Source organism: Osmerus mordax (genome assembly GCF_038355195.1).
Source record: "Osmerus mordax isolate fOsmMor3 chromosome 28 unlocalized genomic scaffold, fOsmMor3.pri SUPER_28_unloc_7, whole genome shotgun sequence".
NCBI lineage: Eukaryota > Metazoa > Chordata > Actinopteri > Osmeriformes > Osmeridae > Osmerus > Osmerus mordax.
Window position 1 is genome coordinate 324,913 of NW_027120410.1, and position 17,238 is coordinate 342,150.

Genomic DNA, 17,238 nt, shown 5'->3' on the forward strand with positions numbered 1-17,238 from the left:
ACGTTGTGTGGTTGGGCAAGGCACTTCACCCTACTTGCCTCGGAGGAATGTCCCTGTACTTACTGTAAGTCGCTCTGGATAAGAACGTCTGCTAAATGACTAAATGTAATGCACATGCTGTCTGTCACTGTACACAGGTTCATAGCCTCCATTACACACACACACACACACATGCTGTGCTCTCAGACATGCACACAGACTTCACCAACACAGCAACATCCCTCAGCCTGGTGATGTCATCTCTTAAGGTATTTCAGTTTGGACTCAACAGCGTGTCATCATCTGTTGACATTAATTAAATGTCAGTTTCCACATAACAATCTCATGCTGAGTTAGAAATGCACAAGTATGCACATAACAATATTATTGCAACATATTATTGGACCAAAATGAGAAATACGTTTTCTCATTCTCACTATCCATAAACTCATTTCAAAGATAAATATTTAAATCTAGATTGTATTAATTTCAGAGAGACGAAGAATGAAATCCATTAAAAAGAACAATAGTATGACATCGTAAATATTAATATGCTAATTAAAATTCCAGTGTTAATCAAGTTCCCATTATCCTTGTAGACTTCCATTCTCATCTCCCCTCAGCACCAGTGCTGGATCACTGTAACAGTATTAACAGTAACCGTAGTAACAGTAACAGGAAAACCTTTTAATAGCAGCTCTTCTGGTCTGATCAGCCTGAACTCTCCAGAGCGGCAGTTAGCAAGGTCATGTTTGAGTCAATGAAGTGTCAGTTCAGTAAGTGCTCTATTTGTCACACACACACACACGCACAGGCTCTCTCTCACACACACACACACACGCACACGCACACGCTCTCTCACACACACTGATGGTGAAGCCAGAATAGAAAATGCAGCTGCGTTTGAATAAAAGGTAGCTGGGTCACTCAATGCATTCCATAACGTGCTTGCTCAATAGTATTTACATTACAAGAGAGGAAGTGCTCTGCTATGTGTCGGCCTGCTGTGTCATCATTCTGACACCCCTAAACATCCCTACAATCAAACCTGCCCACCTGGTTCAGTCACTACAAGACACTATATTCAAATTCTGAACAAGCACACCATAGCAGATGAAGGGACAACAGCTTCACACAGCACGACTGCATACAGTATTAAGCATCAAAGTCTAGAGATATTATATGGCATTGGCAACATATCTGCAATGCACAGCCAGAGACCAGTGTTGCCAAAATAATCTCACCTGAAGTCGCTATTGGTTCTCTGAAAAATTGCTAAACAACACTAGATTACGTGATGACGTAAATCCAAACCAAATTGGGGCCCTCGTCCACACCCAACTCCGCTTTCTGTAGCGAGGTTCAGACTACAATACAATGTCATTTTGCGGCTGCTCAACAACGAAAACGGACATTTCCACTGTTGCAAAAAGTCTCTATATTTGACGAGAGCGACAAATAAACCGTATCAGGCCTACCTTGGATGTCTTCCCGGGGTAGTCTTACCAGGCCACTGCGAGAGGCGGAGAGGTCGAGGCTTACTGTTGAAAATATATGATTTTATCACAGCTCAATAAGTCTGACAGTTCCCGTTCAAAGGCAAAGGCGAAGATGTTCAGACGAGGTGTTGATATGTAGGCTCTCAGTCTAGTATTGATCAGATGACTTGTTGAGGAGACTTGAGGAGAGCTAGCCCTGAGCTGCTTTCGGTGTCAGTTGACGCCATTAGCTAGCTGTGGAGGCCGGCCTGTGGTGTTTGAAGGCGGTAATTTCGTGGCTCCTGTCCCCGGTGTTAATGGACTCAAAACAGTTGCAGCCGAATTAGTCACCTGCTCCGCCAATCTTGGTTTTAAGAAAATAACATTTGTTTTGCCGTTGTTACTGCTAGGTTAAGTTTGTTGGTCACCATAACCGGGCTATTCGTTTTTAAGCTACAGTAACCCTAGCTATCAAAGCAGCGGCGTTTAAATTTCGCGCTCTGGGGTAAGATTTCAGCTGGCCAATGGAAGCACCCGTCACACACGCGCTAAGGCACAAAATTATCTTAATTGGTTGAAATAAATTACAGACAGATTGTTGGCTCCAATCAGTACCAAAATTATACCCCAGCCCTCCTTTACATTTTACAACAGTATGACATCCTGAATATCACTTAAATAGATAAACGATAAGAAAAGCAAACGACATATTGAGTCGTTTTCTAAAAATATAAATACATCTATATTGGATGGGCTTGTGAGCAGGCCCATCCAGACCCACCAGTACAGTAGCAACACACACACACCAGGTAAGCTAGGTTAGTTAGCTCTATAGCAGACAAGTACTGGCTGAGGATGGTGGTGTGGTGCTTTCAGAAGTGCATTATACATGAGTGGAGAAAACAGTGTAACATGTCCTGAAGCCAGCGTGCGAGGAGCAGTTTCCTGGTCTGTGCTGAACTATGTTTACTCAGCATCTTAGCAGAACCACCTGGACAACGTCCAAAAGGAAGAATCCACTTCAGACATTTCCCAACGTCTGCCGCAAATCTGGCATTATTTACTGGTGATAGAACTGCATCACAGCTTTGATCATCAGAAGAAGTGTCCATATGGCTTGTGGTTTCTGGGGGGGGGGGGTCAGTAATGTTGTCTTGTCAGATGTGTCCATGTACCTTTTTCATTTGTATGTTCCACAGTGTGTTGCTTGTGTTGTTTTGCATGAATGTGTTGGATGTGTATGTGCTTGTGTGTGCGTATGGTTGCAAAGTTCATGCCTGTTAGGACTGGTCCACAACAGGAGACGCCCATCACCTCCTCTCACTGCAATTTCCTCCCTTCTGCGTTCATCTGGATTCCATTAGAAAACACCCATCAACACCCATCACTCACAACCTTTCCTCCTCCTTATCACAGGCACCCAGGTGGACCAGAGGGACTCTGTCCTCCACACCAACCCAGTATGATCAGACTCACTGGACATCCCCGAGGAGAGGAGAGGGCGTGTTGAAGGGAGTGTGGAAGGGAGTGTGTCCTCGTTCGACCACATCTGCAGCGCCCGCTGGGAGAAACATCTGGACGGAGAAGAGCAGCAGGAATGATGATCACACAGATGTATGTGGTCGGCCTCGTTCTCTCCTCTCTTTCCTCCCTCCCCCTTTCCCGTTCATCCCTCTCTCTTCTGTCTGTAGAGTGTGGTGAAGCTCCACATTCTACACATGTTCTTCTTCCCTGACCGTGAACACAGATGTTGGAGGTGAGTGTTGTGGGTTTGATCATTCGTATAAAACCTTCATGGCACAACAAGCTGTGTTAGAAGGGACAAATTACATTATGAATGCGTGAGACTGATAATCCATGCTTTATCACATTAGATACGTATTTCTTTTCTTTTCATTCTTTTGCTGCAGTGTAATCCAGTAACAGCATGAGAAACTTAGAGAGACAAATGTTCACACAAAGTTGGATGCAATTACCAGTTGGAAATAAAAGGTAGGAAGGTAATGTGATTTCTGTTCTGTATATCCCAGCTTCAACTGATTCTTACTGTACATTGAGGGGACTAGTATGATAAACCATATGTAGGAAAAAATTGGATTGACTAGAGTTTATCCTGCTTACTGAGATTTAGGTTCAAACAAATGACTGTAAATCAAAGAGAGCCCTGGAATACGTCTGCAGGGTAATTCAGCCAATGATTGACAGGTGAAGTCAGCTGATTGCTGTGTTCTGACCCAGTGGATTTACGTCATGTTCCTAACACACTGTACGACAGGAAGACACGTTCTTAAGAAGCTGACTGTTTCATGGCTAAAACCCATTGTCCCACCGTCTGCAAACAATTTAGAATTCAAATGTTTGAGCATTCATGTAGATTCTCTTCCAGAACCCTTGAAACTGCCTCCTGAAGTTCAGAGCCATGAGAAAAAAGCATCGCCGTAGCAACAAGCCAGTCAGAAGAGACTGATTGACTGTTCTGTTCTCTCCACAGGACACAGAGCCATCCAGCATCACCATCCCACACCCTTAGCAACCCTGCCAATCCATCACCAGGGGGCTGGGCTTGAATCCAGGCAGCTCTAGGGGGGGGAGTGGGGTAAGGAGGGGTGAGGTTGAGAGATTTACAGGGAGATCTACATTAGCCCAGATTGAACACTGTGGTGGTGATAAATTAGAGAGGCAATGTCTTATCGGAAAACCAACCGTCCGAGATGGAGTAAACTTACTGTACGAGGTGAACGTTGGTGTCTTGTCACCTCCGGACTCAGAGCAGCTGACTGGAACTCTCATGCACACAGTGGAAGGGAGGGTAAAGCTGGTTTGAGCTGCGGATCAAGAGGTCACAGGTTCAAATCTCCCCCTATGCTGTCTGTTGCTTTAGATAAAAGCCTCTGCTAAAAGAACACATTATATCTGAACTCTGTCACCAGGATTACCATGCCAACACAGACGTACATGACACAGGCTTTGCACCGTGAGATGTGATGTGTCCCAGTTCAGTTCTGCAGTAAATCTTCCATCTATCTGCCTTGTTTTTACGACCGTACAGTTTGAGGCGCCAGTGTCTTGACGTCTTGTCGAAGCCTCTCGCGCTGCCGCCTGTCTGGCCTGCTGGTCCGGCTCTTCCTCACCTCGGACACCGCCTGTCTGGCCTGCTGGTCCGGCTCTTCCTCACCTCGGACACCGCCTGTCTGGCCTGCTGGTCCGGCTCTTCCTCACCTCGGACACCGCCTGTCTGGCCTGCTGGTCCGGCTCTTCCTCACCTCGGACACCGCCTGTCTGGCCTGCTGGTCCGGCTTTTCCTCACCTCAGAAGACAGCGCTCAGAAAGCCACCTTTGTCAACGGGAAAGAATGTAGGTAAAATGTTGTATCTGTATAACTGCACCCAGTAGTACAGTCCCTGCACCTGTCACTACCACTGAGCTGCACCCATCCCTGTGTCCCTCCTGGCTTGTTGACGTGACATTTCTGTGGTATGACATTGACAACATGACCTGTCTGAACAGGTGCCCTTGCAGAGAGGGAATGCTCCTGAATGCTGTGGAATGCTGACCAGGTCTGGTGTGGTTGAGGAAAGAGCTTCTCTTGCTGTAAACAATGAGCTATTCGCCTACAGAAAGTAGAGAGGGGAGAGATCTTCTCATCCTCATAGCTGGTAACATACACTGCAAACCACACTGCAAACTGCGCAACATCATCACACTGCAAACCTGAAAATGGAAAAGCAAATCTAATTTACGGATAAACTCACAAGATGCACATAAAGTGAGATTGTGTTTTTAATCAGTGACATTATAACACATTTCAAGGTTGGCTGGTAAAATATGTTTAACAGAATGTAAACAACACTAGTAAAGTGGTCACTGTTTACTGCAAAAGAAGGCCAAGATTGAAAAATTAATTGAGTTTTGCTGAACTCTCCCTCGACCATTTTCAATTTTCTCTCTCTAAACCAACAAATTCTTACAAGCAATAATGTTTACCACTGGGGGTGGGGGGGCAAGCCAGGTCAAGGTCAAGGGGCGCTAGTTTGACCTTTTCCCCTCGTTACTCTAGTCTAGTGTGGACTGGAGATGCAGATTAGTAGCCTGTAGTATTCAAAGGGAGCATGTTTAGTTTACATTGTGGGAAAATAACACATTGTTATGAGCTCTGAAGAGTGTTCACGTGTCTACTGCCTCATAGTCAGCAGGTCTAGATTCTGAGTTCTTTTCATTTTTTTCCTCACTGCCACATTCACTGCCCTGAAGCCTTCTCTAAGAATACCCTGTTACCCTAACCCTCACTGCCCTGAAGCCTTCTCTAAGAATACCCTGTTACCCTAACTGCCCTGAAGCCTTCTCTAAGAATACCCTGTTACCCTAACCCTAACCCTGCGGTAATGATCTTTTGATATCCATCTTTACAGCCTCTGCCACCTTCCACATTTGGTTCACTCGCACGCTGGCCGAGTGAACAACCTCGCACGCTGGCCGAGTGAACAACCTCGCACGCTGGCCGAGTATACAACCTCGCATGCATGGCTTTCCTTCCTCTTTCCATCTCGTAAATCGGATGAGGTCATAAAAGCCCCCGCCCCAGGGCCGCCCCCCCCCCCGCCGCACCCCCCCCCGCCGCACCCCCCCCCCCCCCCCCCCCCCGCCACAGGGCCGCCCCCCGTCCCGGAGCACCTCTCCACCATCGTTCCAGAGTGACTCTGCATCGTTCTTGTGATGCGGACCGATTTACGCCCCTCTTCCCCCGAAGTGTGCAATTCACTCATGCATTGCCCCTCATAAAACTGGAATAAATCGACATGCTTATCGACAGTATGGTGAACACAATTGTCATCCTCAAGGATGTTGAATGTAGGAGGACAATTAGTCAGAGAAAATTGTGTGAGAGAATTTCAAACGATATGCCTGAGAAGTCTGGCACCCTGTCAGTCGGAGTTAAGGGCGGCTGCTGAACAAGGCCGGGGTCTCGGCCATGCCTTCCAGGTGACGGAGCCCCCCTGTGTGGGGTCCCCTGTGGGCCCCCTGTGTGGGCCCCCTGTGTGGTGTGTATGTTTGCCCTCATATTGTGGTGCAAAAGTTATTTATGAGCGTGTTTCTGAAAGTCAAAACATCTGTTCCTGAGGAGGAGGCGGCGATGAGGGAAGCAGATTTTTTTTTTTTTTTGTCAGTTCTTCCTAATTAGCCGTGTAGCTCGGGCTAATGGGATAAATCTGCTACAACAAATGTTTTATGTAAATATATTCTGGAGGAGAAAGAAAAACTTAAAACTTTTAAGTCTCCTTTGGAGAAAACGATTGAGAGGGAAGCTCTGTAAATGAAAATATGAACATAGACCATCTCTGTAGACAGACCATCTCTGTAGACAGACCATCTCTGTAGACAGACCACCTATAATATCCACATCCAATTGTTAGGTTTAGAAAAACCTAACAATTGAATCCTATCTAAAATGTGTATGATACCTTAAAATAAATAAATTGAAAAAATTGAAAAATAAATCACATCCTTCCATAGAATCCGTCCCAGAGAAGAGGTTTTCCTTGTTATAATTCCAGCAGTATTTATCTCTACACACACCGACTCTGTGGCCTGTTGTTGAAGTGTAAGAAGGGATGTTTGCTGTAACACATCTGAAGGCTGAGTCCTATCTCACACTGGGGAACCAAGAGTCTCAACGTAGGAATTGTTCCAAACTCCCACTCTTCACATCCTCTTTCCCACTGGGGGGAGAGGAGAGGGAGGAGGAGGTGGGGAGAAAGGAGGAGAGGATGTGTTGGGGAGATAACAGCACCAGAGAGGGAAAGGAAATTAGAGACAGAGGATGAGAGAGAAGAGGGTGGAACGAGGGAGAAAAAAAAGAGAGAAGACAGCAGAAGAGAGAGAAAGAGAGAGAGAGCGGTCGGAGGGAGGGGCAGAGGGAAATGTATTCACTCCCTGTAATGACTTCACTCTGAGAGAGGAGGCTTTTCCTACAGAGCAGGGAGATACAGGCCTCGAGACCAGGACCCAGAGAAGGGAGATACAGGCCTCTAGACAAGGACCCAGAGCAGGGAGATACAGGCCTCTAGACAAGGACCCAGAACAGGGAGATACAGGCCTCTAGACAAGGACCCAGGGCAGGGAGATACAGGCCTCTAGACAAGGACCCAGGGCAGGGAGATACAGGCCTCTAGACAAGACCCAGGGCAGGGAGATACAGGCCTCTAGACAAGGACCCAGGGCAGGGGTTCGGGCGGGGGAGGACGCTGGAGGCTTCTCCTGCCTGGTTCACAATAAAAATAAAACACGTTTCTATGTGGAATCCACACTGCCACTAAGTGGTTTGATGTAAGAATTGCATGTACATTTTTAAATAAGTAGTTATGCCATAGGTCAGCGCTTTAACACCGCCATCTGGAGGTTTACTGCGAGAACGTCACCTTTAATTCTGACATTATACCACCAAATGGCGGTATTCAAGCGCAATAATGTCCGTAATCATGAAGAAAACAAATGTCCAACTCCGAATCGGGGAAATTAAAAAGTGTTCAAAGTTGAACGCACATTTATTTGGAGCCCGTGGATGGAGTGGTTTGAAAGCTAGAGATTTGACACCGCAAGAAAATTAGCTGAATATCCACTCTGTGGCTGTGTTTACCTCGCTCCCTTGGCCGACCTGCAGCCAGCTTCATCGGCGACTCCCCAAAATAGCATGCATAGAAGGACGGCCTTGAAAGAATGTAACTCTGCGCTGCACCATGGCGACAGAACCACCAATAACCCAACAAATTACAACTGATCACCGGGAGAGGACAAGACCGTGTGTTTATTCATCTCGAGGAAATAGAGGACTGTTTAATTCACAATCGACACGGGGTTTCTTTCCATTTCAAAGAATTATATCAATAGAGAAAAGCAATCATTGTGTTTGTGCGGGTATGAAACTTTTCCTACTAATTTCAAACAGTAGGTGGCGGTGAGCCACCTTAAACGTTTGTTGCATTCTGCCAGAACACCGAAAGAGGTCGATTTATTATAATTGTTTATTAATGCCAGAAACATAACTACCGGGGGTATATATATAACAATAAATACAATCAGTTGAAAGTTATACAGTTATAAGAATATTCCAACGGATGGTGAATCCGAGAACTTCCGGTATTCTGCCGCTGTTTCTCCGATTCTTCTTCGTTGGTTTGGAGGGTGAAAGATGCAGGAGGGTGCAGACATGAGTTGAATTAACCGAAGACCAAAGTAACGGACATACTTTGACACAAAGAGAGGGGTATCGCTTGATCGGGGATACCTGAAGTCCGTGCAAGAGCGGAGAAATTACAATCAGACCTTAAATATATGATTTGATCGCGTCGTGATCGAGATGAAGCTGTTGAAACCAAGTTGGGTTAGTCACAATGGTGAGCATTTTGAATCGATGTTGTGCTGGAATCTTGTTATGGATTCAAGTTGCTCTTTTGTTGTTGGTGGGGAACCATATATATGGCCAGTCGTATTTTTTGGTGCTAGATAGTTGGCTAGATATCCACTAGCACGGTAACGTTCATGCATTCCCAATTAGTTAAACAACAGACTGCACTGTGATTTTAACATCCCTTTTGTTTCGCCTTATTCGCTAGTTAACATGATTGCATAATTAGTGCGAGCCTTGTCCCCACAAGACACCCATTTTTGAGTTGCACTCATCGAGTCATGTTTTCAACTGACATGGCAAGCTAGCATCAACACCGGCTGCATATTCAGTAGCTGTGTTGTAAAATCAGATGTAGCCTACTTGAACTAGTAGATCGCTAATTTCTGTCCAGGTAACCATCTGTGAGTGCATGTCAAATTGCAGGTGAAATTAGCCATAATAGAGCACTGCTACAGCTAACATCGAGTTAGTTGTTTATTAGGAACTCAACGTTCTGATACTCATGGTAGTTTTCTTCGAAGCACCCAACATGCTATATAGACCCGAGTCTACGGATGCATTCGTTTGACATGGTTAGGGTTTGACATTTCCTCCCACTTGTGTTTTCTCGGCAGGAAAACCAATATTTTCAGTCGATATCCATCCCGATGGAACCAAATTCGCAACAGGCGGCCAAGGTAAGTTTGGACACCTCTACACCCCGTTTCAGCTCAATCTAAAGATGTAGATCTTAGTGCTGGCGTGCACAGTGTTGGATTGTTGAAGTTGCGCTGGGGTTCTTTGAAGGAGAGGATTCTGGAAAGGTGGTCATCTGGAACATGGCTCCTGTGCTCAGAGAAGAAGATGAAAAGAACGAGAACATTCCAAAGATGCTCTGCCAGATGGACAACCACCTTGGTACCTCTCCTCCCTCTCTACTCATCTTTCTCCTAACACACACACACAGCCTTGTCACATTGTAGATGGATTATTGATGACAAGTGTGTGAACTGGGTTGTTGATTTCAGCATGTGTGAACTGTGTTCGCTGGTCTAACAACGGCCTCTATCTGGCCTCTGGAGGAGACGACAAACTGGTGATGGTGTGGAAGAGAGCTGCGTACGTACGCACACACACACACGCGCGCACACACACCCACACACCTGTACAGTGCAGCAGTACTGCTGCCCCCCCAGTGACATGTCCCCCTGCCCTGCAGCTTGATTGGGCCCAGCACGGTGTTCGGCTCCAGCAGCAAGCTGGCCAATGTGGAGCAGTGGAGATGTGTGACCATCCTGAGGAACCACACCGGAGGTCTGGACCACCGTGTGTGTGTGTGTGTGTGAACACGTGTGTGTGTGTGTGTGTTTGAACACGTGTGTGTGTGTGTGTTCCCAGATGTGATGGATGTGGCCTGGTCTCCTCATGACGTGTGGCTGGCCTCCTGCAGTGTGGACAACACCATCGTCATCTGGAACGCACGCAAGTTCCCAGGTACTCCACTTCCTGTCTGCTTTTACACCCCCCCAGCCCCCGGGGGTGTCAGTTGATGGTGTGGAAACACTGAACTGTTCCTCTCTCTCTCTCTCCCCCCCCCCCCCCCCAGAGATGGTGTCGTGTCTGCGGGGGCACACGGGCCTGGTGAAGGGGCTGACGTGGGACCCGGTGGGGAAGTACGTGGCCTCCCAGGCAGACGACCACAGCCTGCGTGTCTGGAGAACTGTGGACTGGCAGCTGGAGACCAACATCACCAAGCCCTTCAACGAGGTGGGGGCCAGAACACAGCAAGAGGACCTCACTAGAACCTCCCCCTAGACCCCCCAGTCATGAGGACAATGGTGGAGCTAAAGAACTCTATTTTAGTTTAGCTGCCTTGATATACCTGACCTTTAATTCTGTCTGTGTCTGTCTCTCTCTGTCTGTGTGTGTGTGTCTCTCTGCCCCCAGTGTGGAGGTACCACCCATGTGCTGCGTCTGAGCTGGTCTCCAGATGGTCAGTACCTGGTGTCGGCTCACGCTATGAACAACTCTGGCCCCACGGCTCAGATCATCGAGAGGGACGGCTGGAGGACCAACATGGACTTCGTGGGCCACCGCAAGGCCGTCACCGTAGTGGTGAGTAGCAAACCTGGCAACCCCTCACTGGGGTGGTGGTTTGAGCTTTTCTGACAAACTCGGCAACCCTTTACAAATTGTTCCACCTCCTTCCAGAAATTCAACCCTAAGATCTTCAAGAAACAGCAGAAGAACGGCAGCAGCCCCAAACCCAGCTGCCCCTACTGCTGCTGCGCTGTGGGCAGCAAGGACCGATCGCTGTCTGTCTGGGTGAGGGAGGGGAGTGTGTGAGAAAGAGAGAGAGTGTGTTTGTGTATAGTGTGTGCGTGTCTATTACCGAACACTTTACGAAGTACACTGCAATACAGTGCACAGCAATACAGTGCACTTACATCTGTAGTGCACTCCGTCGCTGAGTAGTGCTGTGTCAAATGGAACACTTAAGTTAACCACTTGGCGGGAAGTGACGGACGCAAATCTGCTCGCGAGTCATTTCGTCCGCGATTATTTTAGAAATGAAAAGCTGCCGAAAGGGCTCCTCCTCTTCCGCTACGTAGCCAAGATGGCGCCCGTTTAGGGTGAGTAGTGTCCATCGTTGTACACTGCATTTTTTGACCGTTTGCAGTGCGCCATCCGGGTACTTTCAGTGCCCTGAACTCTGCTGGTTCTGTCAGTGTAAGCGCCCTCAGCACTGAAAGTCAGTGCTCGAAGTGCACAAGTGCTCGGTAGAAGACACAGCCTGTGTGTCCATGCTGACTCTGCTGTCTCCACAGCTCACCTCTCTCAAGCGCCCCCTGGTGGTCATACACGACCTGTTCGACAAGTCCATCATGGACATTTCCTGGTGAGTGTGTGTGTGTGTCAGGACTGAATGGTCTGTGTAGTGCCTCTGTGTGTGTCTTAGCACTTTCTCTAATGCGCGTTGTGTGTGTTTGTGTGTGTGCAGGACTCTGAGTGGTCTGGGGATCCTAGTGTGCTCCATGGATGGGACGGTGGCGTATCTGGACTTCTCTCAGGACGAACTGGGAGACGCCCTGAACGAGGACGAGAAGGTCTGTCACACACACACACGTGCCACAGTTGGCCATAGTTCATGATGACACAGCTTACTGAATCTCCTTCCTGCCACACTCTCCTCCCCCTCCAGAACACCATCCACTCTAACATCTATGGGAAGAGTCTGGCCATCACCACAGAGGCCCAGCTGGGCTCCACCATCATCGAGAACCCAGAGATGCTTCAGTACCAGCAGCAGGCCGCGCCGGTCAGGAGCCTGGCGCCCCGCGACACACACACCCCCAAACTCACCAGCGTGGTGAACGGGGAGAGCTTGGAGGAGATCCGCAAGGTGAGGGGGGGGGGGGAGGAGATCCACAAGGTGAGGGGGGGGGGGAGGAGATCCGCAAGGTGAGGGGGGGGGGGAGGAGATCCGCAAGGTGAGGGGGAGGAGATCTGCAATGTGAGGGGGGGGGAGGAGGAGATCTGCAATGTGAGGGGGGGGGAGGAGATCTGCAATGTGAGGGGGGGGGAGGAGGAGATCCGCAAGGTGAGGGGGGGGGAGGAGATCCGCAAGGTGAGGGGGAAGGGGGGGGGGGGATCAGGGTGGGGGGCGGCAACTATGTGTGGGATATTGAGTGTGTGTGTGCGGTTCCAGAACCTGTTGAAGAAGCAGGTGGAGACCAGGACAGCTGATGGGAGGAGAAGAATCACACCCCTCTGCATCGCTCAGCTAGACACAGGGTTAGTACACACACACACACACACACACACACACACACACACACACACACACACACACACAGGGTTTGTACACACACACGTACACACACCCACCTTTCCATGTTGTTGACTTGTGTGTGTGTTTCAGGGACTTCTCTCCAGCGTTGTTCAACAGCGTTCCCATACTTCCTGGTTCTGCCGTGTCCAGTCAGTTGACCCCCCAGCTGTCCTCTGATTCGTCCACGGCCAACTCCCTGGGCCTGCGGGCCAATCAGGACCCTCTGACCTCCCCTCCCCCCGGCAAGACCCTGGACGACGCCAAAGACTGGTACAAAATCTACCTTACTGTACTCGCCTTTACTGTCCTCTACTGTAGTGTCCTCTAACCCCTCTAACCCCCCCCCCCCCCCCCCCAGCATCATTGGAGCGGCGGCGTCCCTGAAGAGTGGGCTCCTCCTCACCTCCTCCGCCAGGATGGAGCCCATGAAGGCTCTGGACTCCAGGTTCACCGAGAGGTCAAAGGCGACGCCCGGGGTCACCATCGCCTCTGTGGCCGGCCTCACCCCCCTGGACAGGTACAGCAGCTGCAATGTTCACAAGACCCCCCCACCCCACACGAACACACACACCTTCCTACACACACACACACACACACACACACCTCCCTACACACACACACCTTCCTACACACACACACCTTCCTACACACACACCTTCCTACACACACACACCTTCCTACACACACACACCTCCCTACACACACACACCTCCCTACACACACACCTTCCTACACACACACCTTCCTACACACACACCTTCCTACACACACACCTTCCTACACACACACACACACACACCTCCCTACACACACCTCCCTACACACACACACCTTCCTACACACACACACCTTCCTACACACACACACCTCCCTACACACACCTCCCTACACACACACACCTTCCTACACACACACCTTCCTACACACACACACACACCTCCCTACACACACACACCTTCCTACACACACACACCTTCCTACACACACACACCTCCCTACACACACACACCTCCCTACACACAAGTTTTTACAGGTCGAAATAAATATTACATAACATTATTATCACATTGTGTTGTAAAAAGTGCCGCCCCTAGGGTGGCGTCCAGGGAGCCCCAGAGGGGGCGGGAAGACAGGGAGCCCCAGAGGGGGCGGGAAGACAGCAGTAGTGACAGTGAGGGCAAGATGGCCGCCAAGCCCCTGTCCTTCTGCAAGAGGAAGTCAGAGCTGCTGGAGGGGGCGGAGCCAGGGGAGAAGAGGAAGAAGGGACGACCTCGCAAGGACAAGATGGCCGCCACCCCGCCCTCCCAGGTGTTCCAGCCGGTAGGAGAACCATGGGGTCTAGTTTCTCGCTGCTTTCCTCCTCCTTCTCCTCTGATCTCACCTCTTCTGTCTCACCCTCCTCTCCTCCTTTTCACCTCTTCCATATCCCCCCCCCCCCCCCCCCCCCCCCCAGGTGACCCTGTCGTCAGAGAAGGTTCCGGGAGGTGTCGTCCCCCCAGCACCGCCCCTTCTCAGACTGGCCACGCCCCCCACCCAGAAGACCTTCACCCTGCAGGTACGTCCTGGAGAACTTGCTAGAACCAGCCCCGGCCAAGATGGATGTATGTGTGCAGGTGTGTATATATCTGTGTGTGTGCAGGTGTGTATGGAGCCCTCGGTGTTCCTGGAGGTGGAGAACGAGCTGAGCGTGGCAGGGTCCAGGCTGAGCCAGCTCAAGTGCTCCAGGGAGGGCAGGGACTGGCTCACCCTGCTGCCCAGCAGAGTGATCACCGCAGCAGGCAGCAGGTGAAGGGGAGGGGGGGGTTCCATAGAGGAGGGATGGAGGAAGGGTTTTGTTTAGTCTCTTCAGTCTTTAACTCCCCCCTCCTCCCCTAGCGACGTGGTTGCCGTGGCGTGTGAGGACAGGATGTTATCGGTGTTCTCTTCCTGTGGGCAGCGCCTCCTTCCGGCCATCCTATTGGCTGCTCCCATGTCAGCGCTGCACTGCTCTGGATACTACGTTATGGCTCTTACTGCCTCCGCCTCTCTCTCCGTCTGGTGAGGAGGGAGGGAGGGAGGGAGGGGGGGGGAGGGAGGAGGGAGGGGAATATAAAATGGCATTCTTCTTTCCTTGTGCTCACATCTCTCCTCTCCTCAGGGATGTCCAGAAGCAGAAAGCTCTGGTGAAGAACGAATCTCTCCAGACCATCCTGTCAGGTGAACCTTCCACGCTGCCCCCTCCTGCAGTGGAGGCAAAATAACCACAAGAACATTTTCAAACATGTTCAACGTTTTACTGGACTTTCTCCCTCCCCTTCCCTCCCCCTCCCCTTCCCTCCTCCTCCCCTTCCCTCCTCCTCCCCTTCCCTCCTCCTCCCCATCCCCCCCTCCCCATCCCTCCTCCACCCCTTCCCCCTCCACCCAACCCACCACCACCCCAACCCACCCACCCCCTCCACCTCCCCCTCCCCACCCCCACCCCCCCCCTCCCACCCCCCCCCTTCCCCCCCCTCCCCTTCCCACCCCCACCCCTTCCACCTCCACCCCTTCCCACCCCCTTCCCACCACCTCCCCTTCCCTCCCCCTCCCCTTCCCACCCCCACCTCCCTCCCCTCCACCCCACCCCTTCCCACCTCCACCCCTTCCTCCTCCTCCCCTCCCACCCCCACCCCCACCCCCACCCTCCCCACCCCCCCAACCCACCACCACCCCATCCACCTCCACCCCACCCCTCCCCCACCCCAACCCACCTCCACCCCAACCCTCTCCTCCCCTTCCCTCCCCCCCCCTTCCCTCCTCCTCCCCTTCCCACCCCCACCCCTTCCTCCTCCTCCCCTTCCCTCCTCCTCCACCTCCCCACCCCTCCTTCCCACCACCACCCCCCTCCACCCACCCCTTCCCCCACCTCCCCTTCCACCACCACCCACCTCCCACCCACCCCTTCCCACCCCCCACCCTCCCACCCTCCTCCACCCCTCCCTCCTCCTCCCTTCCCTCCCCTCCTCCTCCCCTTCCCTCCTCCTCCCCCTCCCCTTCCCTCCTCCTCCCCTTCCCTCCCCCTCCCCTTCCCATCCTCCTCCCCTTCCACCTCCTCCCTCCTCCTCCCACCCCTCCCTCCCCCTCCCCTTCCCTTCCCTCCCCCTCCTCCTCCCCTTCCCTCCACCACCCCTTCCCTCCTCCTCCCTCCTCCTCCTCCCACCTCCCCCCTCCCCTCCTCCTCCCCTTCCCCCCTCCTCCCTCCTCCTCCCCTCCTCCCTCCCCTTCCCCTCCTCCTCCCCTTCCCTCCTCCACCCTCCTCCTCCCCTCCCCTTCCCTCCTCCTCCCCTTCCCTCCTCCTCCCCTCCCCCTCCCTCCTCCTCCCCTCCCTTCCCTCCTCCTCCCCTTCCCTCCCCCTCCCCTTCCCTCCTCCTCCCCTTCCCTCCTCCTCCCTCCTCCTCCCCTCCCCTCCCTCCTCCTCCCTCCTCCACCCCTCCCCCTCCCACCTCCTCCCCCTCCCCTTCCCTCCTCCTCCCTTCCCTCCCCTCCCTTCCCTCCTCCTCCCCTTCCCTCCTCCTCCCTCCTCCTCCCCTCCCCTCCTCCTCCTCCCCTTCCCTCCTCCTCCTCCTCCTCCCCTCCCCTCCTCCTCCCCTCCCCTTCCCTCCTCCTCCCCTTCCCTCCCCCTCCCTTCCCTCCTCCTCCTCCCTTCCCTCCCCCTTCCCTCCCCTCCCCTTCCCTCCTCCTCCTCCTCCCCTTCCCTCCTTCCCTCCCCTTCCCTCCTCCTCCTCCTCCTCCTCCCCTCCCCTCCCTCCTCCTCCCCTCCCCCTCCCCTTCCCTCCCTTCCCTCCTCCTCCCCTTCCCTCCTCCTCCCCTTCCCTCCCCTTCCCTCCTCCTCCCTCCTCCTCCCCTCCCCTTCCCTCCTCCTCCCTCCCCCTCCCCTTCCCTCCTCCTCCTCCCCTCCCCCTCCCTCCCCCTCCCTTCCCTCCCCTTCCCTCCTCCTCCTCCTCCCTCCTCCTCCCCTCCCCCTTCCCTTCCCTCCTCCTCCTCCTCCCTCCTCCTCCCCTCCCCTCCCTCCTCCTCCTCCCTCCTCCTCCCCTCCCCTCCCTCCTCCTCCCCTCCCCCTCCCCTTCCTCCCCTTCCCTCCTCCTCCCCTTCCCTCCTCCTCCCCTTCCCTCCCCTTCCCTCCTCCTCCCTCCTCCTCCCCTCCCCTTCCCTCCTCCCTCCCCTTCCCTCCTCCTCCCCTTCCCTCCTCCTCCTCCCCCTCCCCTTCCCTCCTCCTCCTCCCCTCCCCCTCCTCCCCCCTCCCTCCTTCCCTCCCCTTCCTCCTCCTCCTCCTCCTCCTCCTCCCTCCCCTTCCCTTCCCCTCCTCCCCTCCTCCCCTCCTCCTCCCCTCCCCCTCCCTCCCCCTCCCCTCCCTCCTCCTCCTCTCCCCTTCCCCTCCTCCTCCTCCCCCCTTCCCTCCTCCTCCCCTCCAGGTACAGACACCACAGTGCACCAGTCCTTACTAACCAGCAGGGTGTCCCAGTTATCAGTCTCTCCAATGGAAAATCCTACTGCTACAACTCCTCTCTAGAGACATGGTACACACACACACACTGCCTACAACTCCT

At 52.4% G+C, this 17,238-nt stretch overlaps 1 protein-coding gene across 1 annotated transcript; it reads left to right on the forward strand.

Annotated features, from left to right (window-relative positions):
- Nucleotides 1-8,645: 8,645 nt before the first annotated feature.
- hira (histone cell cycle regulator a) lies at nt 8,646-17,208 on the forward strand (the record flags this gene model as incomplete). The annotated part of the gene is given in 22 exon segments (XM_067231864.1): nt 8,646-8,848; nt 9,477-9,539; nt 9,649-9,759; nt 9,870-9,960; nt 10,061-10,155; nt 10,240-10,335; nt 10,448-10,608; nt 10,789-10,956; nt 11,053-11,166; nt 11,670-11,740; nt 11,843-11,948; nt 12,044-12,244; nt 12,551-12,636; nt 12,764-12,943; nt 13,032-13,190; nt 13,768-13,993; nt 14,127-14,228; nt 14,313-14,458; nt 14,549-14,710; nt 14,811-14,869; nt 17,104-17,133; nt 17,136-17,208. Coding segments are annotated over 22 exon segments (2,537 nt in total), but the record flags the coding sequence as incomplete, so codon positions are not given.
- Nucleotides 17,209-17,238: the final 30 nt, after the last annotated feature.